Raw genomic sequence first — 18,355 nt, 5'->3', positions numbered from 1 at the left:
ACCTGAACGCGGTACAGTATGTGTCAACAGTAATGCTGCATGACATTAGCATCTACATTACACTGCTCTAAAAAAGATTCCACATAGCTAAGTCACAGGTACACTGGTGTTTGTTAAGATTAAATAGCTGATTTGAAACTTGTTGTAGGCTACTTGTAAGTGGAAATCTTTTGAGTCGCAAACCCCTTGTAGGTTTAAAAGTGGCTGTACAAAGTTTGTGACAATACAGCAGAAGTGGTCAGCCAGATTAGTTCAATCTTAACATTAGTTTGGCCAATAAATGCCTGAATACGCTACTTTCGGAGGAGTCTCTGAGCTTTGAGGAGGGTGACAGCTGACAGTGAAAGCAGTGGATTCAGCCATATTTTGCACCAAATAATGACAGTTTGGAACAAACTATTCATATTGCCTTTGCTTTGGAACTTTGACACAACTGGAAATCAACAACAAATGACCAGTAGAGGGTGTGAGTGTGTGATAATCATAGGGTAAACATGTGTGAAATATCACTTTCCCCTTTTGACACAAATCTCTCACCCTGTGATGAGGAAGTGGAGGAGTAAGATGCAGTGGTGGCAGCGATGACAAATGATAATGGCAATCTAAGACGACAGCCACTTCCAATCGCCCAGGGATCAACAGTGAACCCTTGACACTTTAGCGAATCGAGCAAAACTGACAACCTTCCGCATGCTACGGAGTGCAATGTGCCTGACCACAGCCTTGTGTGCTTGTGTTTGTTGTTCAGCGGTGTGCCCCTTCCTGTTGTCATGAGATTTGCTCTGAGCATTTCCAGTCTTGAAGTGATGAGGACTAGGAGTCAAGCATCATCTCTGATCCGCCGGTGTCCTGTAACGGCTGTCTGCGGCATCAAAACATGCGGTTGCCGCTATCCCATATTACATCTCTGCCACTCAATGCCAACGGATCAGCAATCCAATTTCACACAAGCGCGCTCAGAGGGAAGCAAAGCTGATGCAGGAATGAGGATCTGTGCTTCAGCAAAGACAAGAAGTTGTTTGAAGTGGCTGGAATGGTGGTGGTCTGGGGGGGGGGGGGGGGGGGGGGGGGGGGGGGGGGATAAATGGGCTGAATGGCGTTTCCATGACATGCACAGGCTGGAAAGGCAGACAGAAAGAGCAAGTCTGAGATGAATCTGCACTTTGTAAACACATCTTTGTTTGTGTAGGGACGTCCGACACGCCAGTTTCTGCTCATTCAAAGGCCGGCAAGACAATGATCTCTGTATACTGCCGGGAGAGCAGATGTACAGTATTGGATGACAACACGCTCCTCAGCCCTTTCAATATCACACACTCATATTGCATAGTCACTGTGTGATAAATAGAGAAGGAGCTCGCATCTCATCTTTCACAAAGCAGAAAAAGATTTGAATCTGATATCCAATGACTGCTTATTAGATCGAGCCATCAGGCCGTCAGTTTGGAGCCAGGCGCATGAGACAGCCGGTGTGTTTAGGAGGCTGCTTTCCTTTCACTCACTCACGCACACACACACGCACGCACGCACACACACGCACACACACGCACACACACACAGCAGGAAAGAAGAGAAGCGCTTGCCCCTTCTGGACCGTCGTATTTTCTCCTGCCAGAGCTGTGCATACAGTCTTTTGTTAAGCCCGCTGTCACAAGAACAACCCCACCACAAAGCCAGGACCCTGAAAGCTGTCTTATTTTGGGAAATCCATGGTTTTTAGAACAATAACCCGTCTCTGCCTCGGTTTTATTAAAACCCCGCTCCGATAAAGCGCATGCTTCAAAAGCAGAGGCAGAGAGAATGAGGACTTGGCCAGGTTTGGAGAATTGCGATGGAAAAGACAGGCGGCTGGATGGATAAATGCGGCGCTCCATTGTTGGTACAAAAGGTCGGCTGGGATCCTACCCCAAAAGACAGAGAGACAGACGCAGGAGGACCCACGAGACGATAAGCTTTGGATAAAACCTGTGGAACATCTTGTCACAGGGAGATTGACAAAAAAGACAAAGATAACACTTGGCTTCACCTATTCTTTGACCTGTCGCCCTGTCTGTTATTGTCCCACATCTGTAGACCGTTTCATTTTTATGTGGCCCTTTTTCTTAAAATCAAGCAGATATTTTCTGTTGACGATAGAAGATGACGATGTCCTGACTGTTTGATGAAAGTGTGAGATTTCCGATAAATCTGTCATCAGATTCAGGACTCCTACTTTCCATTAATCGGATTTCAAATGTTGATTACAAAAAAAAAAAAAAGATTAACAATCTGACAGTTCTCTTTTTACAGTGCCTTTCCTCTGACAGTTTGACAGTGTGCACTCCTCATGACTGAGCTGTCTGTCTGTCCGTCCGTCCGTCCTGATTAGCAATCACTGCAGCATAGCCTGGTCTGATTCGGAGTGGAAAGCTTTAATTCTCCCCACATGGTGCCATGGAGACATCCAGACCCTGGTGCAATTGCTCCCGGTAAACACACAATCACTGCTTCTCGTTAACACTCAAAAGTTTCCATATACCATCTTAAGGAAAATCACAGCTTAATCCCTGCTTTGCTCCCTTGAGGTCCACTGTTTCTTAATGACACTGTTGTAGACGCTTGGCAGCGGATTTGTTTGTCCACAAACATGATGATGTTTGTGTTTATGGAAAAACAAAACAAAGAATGAATGCATGACTAATGGAAAGTAAAACAGCGGAATAGGAAAATGATGGTGGGCAGTTTATAAACTGTCAGATCAATTAAAAGCAGGTGTCGGCATCTTACTAGACAAGCTGTGAATGTATTCCTTGGAAACAGCGGGCAGACTGTGTTGTGCCAGGGATTCAAATCCTATTTCCCCAGTGAGGAAAAATCCAATCAGAATGTGGCCGGGTTGGCCCAGTGGTAGAGCAGGCGCGCATATACTGAGAGGATTATGCCTCGATGCAGAGGTCCATGGTTCGAATCCGACCTGTGATGATTTCCTGCATGTCTTCCCCCTCTCTCTCCCCCCTTTCTCACCTAGCTGTCCTGTCAAATAAAAGGCGGAAAAGCCCCCAAAAAAAATCCAATCAGAAGAAGCCAAAACGAAGTGACATTTTTAAACAGTGGCACATCTAAAACTTGAGGGCAGCTTTCGGCATACCCACTGAGGGATGTCTTTATCCAAACTGACATTTTAGCCTTGACGGACAAAGCAGAAAGAGCTGACAGGATCGTCTCAGCTCGATGTCAGACAAGCTGACTTTTTAGCGCTAAAATGCACTTCGACACGCTCACCACTTAACCACTTACAAAGCACAAAATGTGCGAAAGACCTCTGGCTCTACATGTTTGAAATGGCATGACACTGGATTACAGTACAAAAACCAGGAAATCAGATAAAGAGACACACGACTCGCCTACGAAAAGGCCTTCAGGTTTTACATGATGGCGTTTGGATATTAAATTAAAGCTGCGGCGGTGAATTAAAGTAATTCTCATCAATCAGTTTGGTGTGCTTCTGAGGACTCGTCTTCTGAGAGTGCGATTTTGGTGACATTTTCACTGTGAATGCCAATGGCACGCAGCAAGTCTGTGATAGGACGACAACACATACAGTAGGAGCTAATAAATCAAATCCAGGCAGCAGAGTGTGAAGATTGTTTACCTTGCAGCTCCTCGGAGAAAGATAAAGGCACCTTAGAAAGCCATGTGCTACTTAGTATTTAAGGAGTATTTTGGAGTGTATATTTTGAATTTCAATTGAAGTGAAAATGTCAACAATAAGAGAACAGCGCAACATCCTCTATTCTTGACAGTTAAACATCCGCATTAAGATTTCCGTTGTCGTTATCAACATTCTGCATGATATAATTGAATTGGATTGCCTCGTCAATGTATGTCCATCAGTATAAAGTAACAACATGTAAGCTTCAAGCTACGAAGCAATAATCTTTCCTCCGGCAATGTTTAGTGTTCTCGGCTTTCCTCATAAAAAGGATGCTGGTTTTCTTTGAGACCCCCAGGTGAGTCTGCCTGCCTTGGAAATGTAAAGTTTCATCTTTTCTGGATGATAGAAAGAGTTTCACTATTTGATAGAACAACTGTAGTTTCCTCTCTTATCTGAAGCTAATTCAAAAGCAACACTCCGCTGCTGCCACCCAGCCTCCCACGAGATACATGCTTTTTGTGCGTTTTCTTCTTTTTTGATTGTGTCAGAGGGAGGCCATGACACCTGCTGTTCTCTGGATACCATGTTGTGTTGGCCACAGTACGGGGTCTGCTTCAAATCAATGACCAAAAAACAACAAAAAAACACACAATGTGTGATTTGATTTAAGACAAGCTCTATTGATTAATGCTGTCAATGCTTGGAATTTTTTTTTTATTCATGATGCTTACTTGAAAAGGAGAACTTTATCTTAAAATCACCTTTTAGATATTAAAAAAAATAAATAAATGACGATGCATGGATGCATTCAAGGTGCATACTACTATAGCTTTTAAACATATGCGTTGTAATGGAGTTACCACTCAAAAGAATCTCTGCCAGGTGGCAACAACTGTCATGGGATGCGGTTCGTGTCAAGACGTGCTCAGCAGAACAGCACGCTTTTTTTGGCCTTGCCGGGGGAAAAGTGCTTTATTGGACTGCCAGCAGCAGCAGCAGGTATTATAGATTATAGAAGATCAAGCAGTAGTAGGTATTGTAGCTGGAGCTGAAGTAACACTCCTTGTTTTCATAAATACAACTGAAAGAAAATGTATCAAATGCATTACTCTGTTTTCCTGGACACAGTATTATGGTCATACTATGGTCTTTGCGAAATTAATTAAATGTTCAGCAGCTACTAACATTGTCAATGTGACGCCAAAAAGATACCTGATAACTTGGTTTCTCATGACTGAAGACCACCATTATCACTGCAAAAGTACTACCTACTTATCTGCTTCATCCTACACCAAATAAGTCAGTGATTCCATGACTAGTCAATGAGAAGAAGTAGATCTTCTTATCTCAGTATTACACCAACTTAGAAATGTAGTAATATTGTCAAAATACTACACAATTCACAGAATCTCTATAAATCTATCATATCTATCTGGAGACCCCACCTTTTGGCACCATAGTACTACAGCTACCTGAGCAGAAGAGCATAAGGCCAAAACTAACTTACTTTTTGTGTATGTTTTGTTTCCAACAACATTAAAGTCATGAAATGGCCACAGGCTGAAGGAATAGCTCATTCTGCTAGCTTGCAGGAGAAATCCACATGTTTCAGAGGGAGGAAGATACTTCAGTAATATTATATGTTATCAGATACAGACTACAACCTTGGCCTACGTTTAAACCCTGTAAAATCCTTACTAATGCTAAAGAACAGGCTGTAAAACAAAAACAAAACAAACAAAATACCTGGGCCACATTATCAGGGATGATTTTTGTGACGATGATGACATACAGCGCCAGTGCTGTAAATTATATGGACAAGCAAATATGTTGGCACGCAAATTTTATATGTGTACTGAAGAAGTTAAAACGTCTCTTTTCAGAGCATACTGTACACCATTTTATACAGCTCACCTATGGTGCAGCTATAGTAAAGCAAAGATAAATAAGATAAAGGTGGCATACAATGATGCACTTAGAATTTTGTTGAAGTGTCCAAGATGGACCAGTGCTAGTCATTTGTTTGTGACGAGTAATGTTCCCACCTTCCATGCTGTGCTGAGGAATCTTATGTACAAATTCAAGTGGTGATTAACAGAGTCAAAGAATACAATTTTAACTAACCCTGCACTTAGTGATACCAGATATACTTCCAAACTCTGGAAACACTGGAACACGCATCTGCATATGTTTTAAGTATTGTGCATAACCATCTTTGTGTCTGTATATGTATATATGTATGTATGTTCCCTTTATGTAATATGTGGTAGACAGTATGTCTGTATGTTTTTATGTTTTTGTGTACCCTTCCTGTAATATGTATGTACTTTTATATCTGGACCATGAGTCTGTAAATAAAGATATATATATATATATATATATATATATATATATATATATGATATATATATATATATATATATATATATATATATATATATATATGTAACATTATACATGTGCAAACATATCTAAAACTCCACACATAGATCTTTCACAAAAAACCTTTTTAAAGCACATAGCGTACACCCCCAATGTGCCTCTCTCTCTCTCTATATATATATATATATATATATATATATATATATATATCAGTCTCTCCATGGACACACATTGTGCCATATTCTTGATCCAAGCACCAATTGTAGGTGAGACAGTGCCATTTCAGGAGAGTACATTAACATTAGGCATTAACACAGCTTAAAAGGTGTCTGAAAGGTAGAGTTTCATTTTTAATAAACAGGGTGAAAACACTGTACATAGATGGTGTAGGTTTATAGCTTTTATAGTCAAATAATGAGATGTCAGACACTTTCAAGGCCCCGTCTTCATTTCTCTGCAGGCCTATACTTAATATAAACCGCCACACCAGCAGGACGGTGAAAAACAATCACATCACAGTGAAATGTTGGTTTATTCACGTTATAGATCTTTCTCGTGAATCTAACATAGCTGCTTCCATGCATGCTAGAAAGCGAAATTGAAAGTATTCATTTTTTTGCAAATCCAATAAGCTACGACCATAACAATCACTTCATTTGAAAGAAGTCCATTTAAATCTTACCCAGGAAATTGAGTGGAATTGATACTGTAAGAAAATGATGCTGTGGGTCACTCTATCACTTGGAAGAAGTGGAATGGCATACAAAGTGAAACTGGGCTTTCCGCTGACATAAAAGTCCTGTTTATCAGCCAGAGACAGAAATAGTGGTGGCTATGAACAACATGGATTTAGTGTCTGCAGTGACTATACATCCGTGACAGATGCACATAAATGTATGAAAATTAATTAATGGCATGGCAGGGAATAACAAAGTGCAGCTCTAAATTAACTATAGTCCACTCTTCCATGTGGTTAACTTCACATCAGGATGGACCAGATGGTACTTCTCAACTCTCAGCATTTGTCACACACTCTCACACACACACACACACACACACACACACACACACACACAAAATCATGCTAACCATATAACTCTTTCTTGATCATTAAAGCTGAAGAACACCACATGAAAGATTATTTTTATAAACAGACCACAGAAAAAAATTTGACACAATACACCTGTCCTGTGTCCCATTTCATATTAAGGGACATGATTACTCCATTTATGGTTTTATTAGACAAAGTAAGAGTAATATGTGCAGGGGCATCACTTTTAGACACACACACACACACACACACACACACACACACACACACACACACACACACACACACACACACACACACACACACACACACACACACACACACACACACACAGCTGTACATGTCTAGCTATTGGAATGTGTCCCCACTTGGGCCGCAGTGTTCTTAAAAAGGAGAGTCTCCAAACGGTTGAGATCAATAACAGCCCGTCAGCTTTTTAGTGTAGCCATGGACAGAGCAGAGACACAGGGACCAGAGAGAGAGAGCTGCATCCGTCCATCACACTCTTTGATCAAAGATGACAGAAAGAGAAAGAGAGAGAGCAAGTGACGACAGCAGACAGCTAGGAAGAAGACAGCAGACCGGCTCCTATAGTATTGGCCAGCTCTTGAGGCCCCTATATCTTTTCTAGGTCATAATTAAAGCAGAGCCCAGACTCTGGGTACTTCCCTTTTTAATCATTGCTTGTCTCTGCAGCATGCCTACAAAAGACTGTCAAAAGCGAGACAAAGTAGAAAGCTAAATCCCTGAATAAAGCTAACAGAGTGGCATCTAGGGAAGGATCGGCATTATATCTGCTGAATCTATGCACACACATTCCCACATATACTGTACCTTTAACCAAACGGGCACTCATGTGCGAGGCAAGGCACCTAATTGCTCTGGCAGCCATTGAATGATGACAACGGCCACGGTGGGAGTTGGCGAGACTTTGTTGGGATGTATGTAATTATTCAGCCCGCACAAAAGGAGGGGCCGATGCGGTGCCAGAGCAGATTTACCGTGTCTGTGGTCAGTGCATTCAGCAGGGTATCTAATGATGTGCACTTACGGGCTAAATTACCAGAGCATTGTTTACCTCTGCTCTTAGAGTGCAGGCCCCACCGAGAGCAAGAGCCCAAGAAGGTGCCGGAGGGAAAAGAAAAAAGCAAAGATGGATCCGCTGAGGATCAAATTAAAGCAAATGATCTGATAGTGAGGAGAAGTGTCGAGAGAAGATAAATGGTATCCACGGAAGCAGAGGCAGGGGAGAGGCTAAAATGTCTAACGCTTTTTTGGTAAAGGCCCCTCTCTTCACACGCTGCTGACAGCCAGCTAGCTAGCAAATCCCAGGACGAAGGGGTGGCGAACACAAACTGTACCGCTCAGACATTTCCAAGCTGCAGTTTTCTATATATATATAAGAAAGGTACACACAAATGTGACATATAGTCAAATTAGGAATATATACATATAAGCCACACTCATACTATTGATAGTTCTGTCACTTGAGAACTCATTAAAAGTTTCTAACCTTTTTTGGAACAAATATCATTATAGCACTATATGGCCTGGTGTATAATGTAGCTCTGCCTATATTAAGAAAGATGGTTGAACAGGAGGGAATTCCGTAGAAGAAAATAAGTTTTTTTTTGTATCTATGGTATTACTCAGGGATTATATAAGGATGTGGTGCTGGTTTGTTTGCTTGTTAAGAAAAGCACCACCTCCAGCCATCACTTCTGACAGCAGCACCCATTTGAGGCACTGTCAGAGGTCATTTACATAATGGAAGAAGAAAATTACCAAGGGGGCAAAGGCAGGACAAGCCTGCCATTTGGCAGAGAGAGAAAATGAAGATGGAAGGAAAATGGTCTGGCAAGAAAGGGACACTGGACAGAGAGAGTGCAGAGAGAGCAGCAGGACTGGCGTAAGGGATACGGATGGTGAGTGCAGGGGGGAGAGAGAGAGAGAGAGAGACAGAGAGAAAAAAAAGAGAGAGAGAGAGAGAGAGAGAGAGAGAGAGGGGAAGAGAAGAGAGGCTTGAAGAGTTGAGACAGTTGAACCATGAAGAGTGAGTGCCAGTGAGTTGGACAATGCAGAAACATTTGGAAAAAGTGGGGAATGAGAACTGAAAGAGAGACAGAGGAGAGAGAGAGAGAGAGAGAGAGAGAGAAGCTGGAAAGCCTCAAAAGCATGGGGAAAGTTGGGGATTATGTCCAGTTGGAGAGTCTTCACAGTTTAAAAAGTTCACACAGGGAGAGACAAAGACGAGAACAACAACTTGACAGAGCAGGAGGAAGCAGGTGTTGCGGCATCCATTTGGACAAGGCTCTTACCTTGGCAGATGCAGAAGCCATTGATCCTGCTGCCGTGATGCCTCGCTTGACCGATATGTCGCCACTCGATGTTGTCACGGCAACTGTAACCGGGGTGGGGAGGAGGGAGGGGATGACTGGGAGGGGAAGGAGCCCTGGGCGGTTGTTGCCATTGACGACGGCAGAGGCACAGCTATGATTGGCTCCTCCATTGTGGAGGCCAGAAGGGCGGATGTCTCTCCGCTCCCAGGGTCCCCGGTAGTCCCTCTCAAAGCGGTGGTGGTGGCGTGACATCACTTCCTCTTCCTCTCAGAGGGAATAACGGGGGCAGGCCTGCAGGAGATGGAAAGAAAGGATATAAGGTCAGGTTGAAATGTTGTAATATGTATGCAAATGGGGGGAAGAGACACAGACACAAAGGCAGAGGCTTTCAAAGATAGGAAACGACCGGGGGACAAAGACAGAGCGAGACATGAAGTGAATGAAGGTGAGAACATGTTGACATGAAGGTGTAAATGCTCACAGCATCTGCTCTCAATGTACCTGACGGGCTCTCTGACTCAACACACTGCTGCTCATGTGTTGCCTCTAATTCCTATTCTCCCAGTCATTAACGAGGGCTGCGACAAGAGGGAGAGAAACGAGCACTGCTAAGCAGCTCTATAAAAACCACCATCAGTGCCAGCCCCATGAGGAGCTTCATTTGTTCCGCCGAGGCATCTAGGCTCAACAATGGGGGGGGGTTAAAGCAATACGGCCGAGCGAGAGGTTAAACAGGTACACCCGCTCAGTGTAGTTTCTCTGAGGATGGCGCAGCAGTATCATGACCTTGTGGTCAAAACTCGTTCATCTGAATAGATAAATACCCCTGCAATCACAGCTCATCTCATACATCTAATGGCTGCTTAATTCAATCAGATTGCCCTTGGAGTGCATTTGAGGGTTCTCCCCTTTTTCAAGCACAGCAGGCGGCGATAGGCTAAGAGGCGAGTGAGCTGGCATTACATCGGTACGGGACACGGCGCTGTTGTGTAGCGTGAGCAGCGTATCGCTCCATATTATATCATAAATCAAAGCGGCACAGGATCCGAGAAGTGAAATCCATCACTGAGGGGTTTGCGGCGCATTGTACTCCTCCTCACCAAAGGCGTGTTACGCTTCCCAAGCCCTTGATAACAGATGAAATAAATAAACAACCACCTCAAACCAGGTTTAGCAAGCCCCATGCAAAATCCCCTGGTCTGTAAGGAGAGAATGACAGCGGATGATAGGTCTTTATTCTGCATGCCGGGGTCTTTCACGCTGCTTCTTGCCTCACAGAGGAGCAAACCCCTTGAAATGCCAGCCTCTCTGTGCGTGTATCTGTGTGTGTACAAAAGCAGTATATACTGTATAATACAAGTGAACGGCTGTGTATGCACGTACTGTTTTGGCAAAATGTAATGAGAACATATGTTTAAAACCCCAGTGTAGTATGTGAGTGTGTCTGAGCAGTGAAAGCTGTCGGAAAAGAAAGGGTCTTGACAAAGCTTTGATGCGAGCGATACACGATACAGCCTGTGGTTGGAGCACTGGCCCTTCTGTATCTTAAGCTGCTGTGACCATCCATTAATTTACTTTCTAAAACACTCACTGCTTCTTCCTTTATGTCCATCACTGTTGTGCTCCCTTTCATTCTTTTTCATCATGCATTTTGTTTCCTCTCTCAATCCCCCTCCCTTCATTTAGTTCTCTCTCATACAAGGTCTGCTCTGTCCAAACACAGCAAGCTGATACATGGCGATAGAGCCAGACCGAGCAACTAAACGCTATGGGACAACACTCTCTCACGCTCTCTTTCTCACTCACTCTGTAATTCTCACTGACTCTGCAATAACCTCTCTGCCTTTCCACAGTAACCCATTTTAACAACCTCAGAATTTCCAATAGAATAATCTTGTATTATCTCTATTAAAAAAAAAGTTTGAGTGAGAGAGAAACAAGGTGCTGGTCCGGGGGAACAATGGTAGAGTTGGTGCCAGGTAATATTCTCTTATCACCCGAGCTGCACACCTCAGCCGAGAAATAAGAGGCCAGGCAGACAATTCCTCCACATAAAAACAGGAAAATAAAATAATAAAAAAAATAACAAAAGGGACATTATCTCCACAGCAGTCAGAATTGGGGGCAGAGTACATTTGCATTCACAATTCTGTACAATTTATTTTCACCAATGCTTTTCAGATGTGAAGTGGGAGCGTGCCATTGTGCATCAGCTCCCCAGTCTAGACAGTATAGTGATTTACCACAAACTGCACTAGTTTTTTGCCTTCTTGTAAACCTCCAGGAACAACGGCGCGCTGGAGAACAAATCCATTAGATTACGCAGAAAAGGTATTAAACTAAGTTTGAAAGAGCCCACACAAGAGAGCTTTGTGGGATAAACGCCAGTAAGGTGCAATATACAGCACAGAGAAAAAGAATGGAAAGTAAAGGCATTTTCACTAGAAAGTGATGGATTTTAATCCAGCATCAAACTGTTATTCAATCATCTCTCTCCTTTCCTATTTCTGAAAAATGAGCAAGTGGATAAAACCTAAAGAGAGCAAATGAAGATTTTAGTTATGCACGCATCTTGTGAAAGGGTTCATTTCTACCTTTATTTTGGCGGTATTATTCATTCAGTATTCAAAATGAAAATTGCATTACCCAAGTTCTCATACATAAACGCCAAAATAGGTACTTGTAGGCATTTTCTGATCTGCTACAGTTCTGGTATGGTTAAGAATAGGCGAGTAAAAGTACTTGAACGGTCATGGTCATAGTTAAGTTTAAAGTGACTGTGTTGATTGAGACTGAGATGAGATTATGCAAAGGTTATTTGCTATTATTCTTTCAATTTAAAAGTGCTAGAATAAAAGTAGATACTTATTATTACAACAGGAGATATGGCAGGATATAGTGCCGAAGTTTTTGGTCGCATGTGTAAAGAGGTTTAGGAGTAACGTGGTGCCGCTAAAATGGAGAACGACATCCTGTTAGAGCGTCGTGTCAGTAATGGATCGGTCAGAGATGCAAGGTTTGGACCAGAATCCCCTGCCATGATGTTGGGATCTAAATTTTCAAATAAACCCTCATTCAATGTTTAAAAAATATGCACTTTTTGTTACACCTCGTTATATCCACGTCATGTTATACAACGTCCAATTTCCAAAGCAGTCGTCATGTTACATCCCACTTCTTCCTTTGATTGTGAGTGTATGTGTAAGTGGGCTGATTTAAGTAGTTTATACAGACGACAAATGTTGCTATCTGGTAATATGAGGAGCATCTCACATTACCATGCTCCAAATTCTATCACTCACTTACCCTAGTGGCATTTTCAGAATCTTGGCACAATACATTTCAATATGTGCACAATCCTCCTGAGTGAATTCCTGTCATCCTTGCACTATGCTTGTCAGTATGTACTGTGTAACCGTAAGGCTGGCAACCGAACCCTGCAGGGCAAGTGTCACTGAGACATATCCCACATATCCTACATTTACGGTCCTTTGTGAACAGAAGGATTTAAGCTAGTAATTACTGAGGCACTTAAAATGCTTTCACAACTACGTTTCGGCAACTCCTTTAAAGTCGGTGGGTAAAAGCGAATGTGCACGAGCTCACATCACCTTGAGGCTGAGAGTGTGAGGGTAAGTACAAGCAGGCGATAAAAGGAAACCTGCCTGTGGAAACCAACACCCAACACACCTGTGGACTCTGTCAGACCAGATAAACACTTAAATACATCACATCTACAATGACACTTTGCTCTGTGCTGTGCTGCACTGCTCTGGGGAGAAGGTGCCAATAAAGATTTGCCCATTTTCTTTCACATCCAATGAAGTCACTGTCAGCCCTGGACAAAACAACAGCCGTTCAGAGGAAGAGATGATAACCTTTGCTGCAAGGCTTGCATGTTAAGCCAACCTTTTTAAAGAGCCTTTTCAATTTTATAAGAAACTAATGACAGCATTCCAGTCATACCCTACAGCAATTAATGGGGCTCTTCTGCAATCCTGTCTGCCTGTTAATAATCTTACCTGAAGGTATCAGACTTTCCCACGCCAAATGTTATTTCGTGACTCTGGCTCCTACCTTGAATAAAAGCTGACGAAGACTGAGAATCCTTTGCTGAGAGATGCAAATCTAAACAAATGATTCAAATCACTAATCCTCTGGAAACGCAAATAGTAACAAAAAGGAACAGGGACAGAAGAGCCAAGAAAGATAGTGAGAAATACTGTCAGCAATCAAACCTAATGAGCTGGCTGACTGGCATAGCCCTTGTGTTGTCACAAAAAAAATGGCTATTCTAGCACTGCTGATGCGTCAGAATCGAAATAGCATACGATGTTCCAAATGCATGTGCAACTGAGAGAGAGGTGAGATGGTGTGGGTGTGTATATACATTAGAAAGAGATGCAGTTAAGGAGTAGAAGGTGTGTGTGTGTGTGTCTTATATGTTCCTGTGTAAGGCCACGCAGTGCACATCAAGAGCCTTCAATAACTTCAGTTCCCGAGCAACAGCGGAGCGATTAGCCCAAAAGTTTTCTGGCAGGTGGGAACGTGAGACACACACCCTAAAGAACAGCATCTGTCACTCCGAGGCGGCACGCAGCATGTCGGAGTGCGTGTGACAGAGCTGCGTTAAGAAAGCCATGTGGGAATACACAGGGAGCCGCAGATAGACGTGGGGAAAGAGGGAGTGTAACAGATGGACAGAAAGACGGAGAGATGGCGAGCCAGTGTGAGCGAGCGAGCAAATGAGATATAACAGTAGCATAAGTGTGTGTATGCAGCCTGAAATAGAGAGAATGGGTGTTAAGGATGCGATCAAGGTGGGGTGGGTGTTGTACTTCTGTTCTATGGTGTGATGTTTGCTTTGCTGGCACATTCTGCCTTGCTTTTAATACCCCCAGATAATCCACCTGCTACAGATACTCCCCAAGAGAAAGGACTCCATTTCCAATCTGTAGTAGTGTTTACTTCTATTGACCCAGTGACAGTCCAGCTTTACACACACACACACACACACACACACACACACACACACACACACACACACACCTCTGTGCTAATGATCAATTCGTCCATCAGTAAGTCTGGATGGTACAAATGAGGGCCAGGGAAAGTAGGTATACTGTAACTTTACAAGGACAAGTTATTGGTGTAAATGAGCAGCCCTGTGGGAGACGCGCACAGATAACTACTAACACACACACACACACACACTTTAACTGTCACAGGCACACACACTTGCTCACACGCACGTGGCATACACACCAATACAATCGCAGACCAGTAAATGTGCTGACAGTTCCTCCAGGACAACAGAGGTATTCATCCTGATATTTAAATAATGGGAGAGACTGCTGGTACAGGAATAGCCTGGAGCAATGCGAGCCAGAGTCTCAGGCTTTCTAAATTCTCCTCCTCAGCTCGAGTCCGTACCGCCCAAGACACACCAGATGATGAAGATGCCTCAATTTGGATGGTGCATCTTTCACACCTTTATGTACATGCGTACACACACACATGTGCACCTGCACAGACAAACAATACTAGTGTCATTAATTAAGCAATGTACTGGTACACTAAAACATTGGATGCAAGAGTAAATTCTTTCTTTATTTAGCGATTTCTTTTTCCAGCATCTTTAGGATTTTTTTTTTTTTTTTACTTTTGTAAAGTATTGATTAATGAAGCAAACTGATCTGCCAGAAAAAGAACCAGGGCTTCCTGGGTATTTTTAGCTTTCCCTCTTAAGGACGTGATACATGAGAAACCTAATTGATGTTCCAGAAGAAGGAAAAAGAAAACACAACTATGTCTATCTCATGACATGGTTTGTGTGCATGTGCGTGTGCGCGTGCGTGTGTGAGCGGTTTGAGGGGAATTAGGACTTTGCTACAATTCGTACACCTCATTAGTGGTCTGAGTGGAATCCAGAGACGCGGCGCAGTCAGCAGCGGATCATAAAAACATAGGACGTCTCAAAGCAAAGCCCACCAGTTGAGGCACCATCCAGACCATGAATAGCTTCCATTTTAGCGGATTATTAGAGGGATGTAGGCTGGTTTTACTTAAACAGCTGCAGCTACAGGACAATTGGGAAGCATTTGACACTTAAATAAAGCTGAACCGCGGGGTAGTCACCAGTCATTCTGAGCAGATCGAGCACTAAATCTGAATCCAGCACCTCGTATTTCCTTATCTCATCTGCCTATTAGGATTTTCGCATAGGTTTCAGAGGAGATGATAGTGAGAGATGGCACTAGGTACATTAATCTGACACCTTGATGGATGAAACACTGGTGGGTGACATGCACACACTGCCTCATTTTGCCAGAGACAGACACTTCCTTATCATCTTCTCTTTGATAAACCATACAAGCAAAGGCCAAATCATTCAAAGCGGATAAAAAAGGGATAAGGTGTACTAGGTAGACAGAGAGAAAAAGAAATAAAAAGAAGATGAGGCCAAGGGTAAATTCTTTTTTAAGATTAAGAATATTGCATATACCTGCACCACTGACAGCAAACCTCCCCCTCAGTGTGCATCAGCACAATTCTTTTAGCAGAGCAATAGAAAGTAAAACTTTCTTCCAATCTGGAAAAAAAAAAAAAAAGGCAGCAGTATGCATGTGTACTGCATGTGTGTTTTTGCGGGGGATACAACATGATGCAAGGGTTTCCAAGCTGCTTATTTACTGTGGTTTGAACACATTGGCTCCGTTTTCAGTTTTGCATGATGAAAACAGCATGGGCCGACTATCGTTTTTCCGTCCAAAAATGCCAGCTCTCGCTGGCCCCGGTCCAGACAGAAATGGCCGCGGCGTTATGAAATATCGCAATGACTGAGTTAGTTAACACCCCTGCCACTGTTTGGTTGTCAGTTTCCCAGGCACGTGACTAGCCTGAGGAACCGAGTGGCACTGCTACCTCCACCGCCGCACGCTGCGGCTCAGTTAATTAAAACACAGACTTTCAACAAAACTCCAAATTATCACAACGGCAAGACACAAAGCTGGAGAAAAACCCTGGGGCTAGTGTGCACACTTTCCCCATCCAGCCTTTCTGCATGCTTTTTCTTCTACGCGGTGTGGGGAGCAGCAGATTTCCAGACGCCAATCATGCAGTGTGTTTATTCGTGTATGTGTGTGTGTTTGTGTATTCTCTGTGGCCCATGGCAGCTGTCGCCTTTTCTCTCCCCGCTGCATCCTTTTGCAAATTTCTCTGTTCTCTAAATAAAAACCAACAACGGCATCAAAACAAACAGCTCTCACCACACACACACACACACACACACACACACACACACACACACACACACACACAGGGCAGTGAGAACAAACAAACTATAGGCTGCTGCATTATTGCAACTACTGGCTGGGACACGCATGTTAATAAATCAATATGCATGTGGCCATGTGTATGCGTATGTGTGTAGTTCAGCTCCGGTAGCGGGACACGAGGCAAGTGCAAGAATAGTGACTTAATTATCTAAATGGCTGCTGGGGAGATTACTGAGGGCAGTGAGCATCCATCTCTTTCAACACCACTGCCTTAGAGTGCATGGCCAAGCTGGAGGAGAGATCAAGAGATATAGCCATCAACAACAGAGACAGAGCGGCAATGAGAGGGTGAAAAAGAGACGGAGAGAATTAAACGAGAGCAAGAGACGGGAGACAATGTGGAAGAGAGAGAGAGGGGAGTGGATACACTCACTGTGATTTACAATGGAGAAATTTGCGAGCCGACTGGCCTTCACTATAAAAAGCCGCCGTGGCATGTGGTTGCATCCTCAGCTACAGAGAGTTTGCCAGCAGCAGGGATCATGACATTGCCTCTATTGCCATGGAGATGCCCTGCGCGTCTTCGATTTTGATCTTCCCCGTGATTATCATGGAGATGCTCCGGGGCTGGATTGTATCTTGACCCCAGCCCCCCCCCCCCCCTCGAAGCAACAAAGGTTCTACATTTAGGTCTATCCCTCCCTTACATGAGCGCACATTTTCTGACTTTTGCACGGCCAAGCAGTTACAGAGGTCATCCTGAGACTGGAGGGCCTGTAGTTTGATCCCCTTGTGTACACGTAGTGCTCCAAGAGCCCTTGAGTAGGATTTTTAACCCCTACCTGCTTTAGAGGCCCCAGTCCTGCTGGATGACCCTGCACACCAACCACAGGCCAGGGGGAGAATTTCCATCTACTGTAGAGGCTGAATAAAGTATACTGTATGAAAATAAAAAGTTACATACTTTAAGCATTTATGTGAAGCACCATCTAATATTCTTGCACTAAAAGGCGATTTATCAAAGAACAAAATCCCACCAGCACCCAAGGCTCCCTGTTCCTTAGCAGAAATTGTTAAATGCCTTCATTCAATATTCTTGTTAAGTTTACATTTCAGAGGAAACTAGTAGAAAATGACAGCTTATATAGCCAACATTTCCGTTATTAGAATTTTAAGCTTTGGTTCCTGACAGCAGGAAAAGTAGTGAAGAGAAAGTGTGCTAATGACTGGAAAGCTCGCCGGTTTGATCCCCAGACTGTCTGAGGAAAACATAACATCTGCCTTCAACCACTACTGAGCAAGACGTTTTGTACTGCAACTTCCCTAAGTCATACTCATAGGCTGTATAAAATATAGACATATGGCGTTTTTCCATTACATGGTACCTGCTCGACTCGCCTCGAGTCTACTCGCCTTTTTTGGTTTTCCATTATGAAAAAAAGTCCCTGGTACCGGTTAACAGGTACTTTTTTTTTAGTATCACCTCCGTCGAGGTTCCAAGCGAGCTGAGGAACTTCATTACCCACAGTCCTGAACAATCCCCCAATCCCACAGTGATGCCTCTGATTGGTGGAACTCATGCTGGTGAGAGGGGGGGCATCAGTACCCAATCTGTGCTGCCTGCACGATCCGTTACGAGGATTTACGACACTGCACGAATCACGATCTGTTC

The 18,355-nt window shown here is 43.4% G+C and overlaps 1 protein-coding gene across 3 annotated transcripts in view; it reads right to left on the bottom strand.

The window, feature by feature from the left end:
• Positions 1-18,355, bottom strand: part of klhl29 (kelch like family member 29) — a 215,309-nt gene that overhangs the window by 128,331 nt on the left and 68,623 nt on the right. For all 3 annotated transcript variants that reach the window (XM_078275053.1, XM_078275054.1, XM_078275052.1), the window contains one exon: positions 9,386-9,697. In XM_078275053.1, coding sequence (XP_078131179.1) covers positions 9,386-9,658 — 273 coding nt within the window. In that variant the 5' untranslated portion in view covers positions 9,659-9,697. The remainder of the gene's footprint in view (positions 1-9,385; positions 9,698-18,355) is intronic.

Source organism: Sander vitreus, chromosome 18 (genome assembly GCF_031162955.1).
Source record: "Sander vitreus isolate 19-12246 chromosome 18, sanVit1, whole genome shotgun sequence".
In the NCBI taxonomy this organism is placed as follows: domain Eukaryota; kingdom Metazoa; phylum Chordata; class Actinopteri; order Perciformes; family Percidae; genus Sander; species Sander vitreus.
Note: the sequence above shows the minus strand (reverse complement) of the source record. Positions and strands in the feature narration are given on the sequence as shown.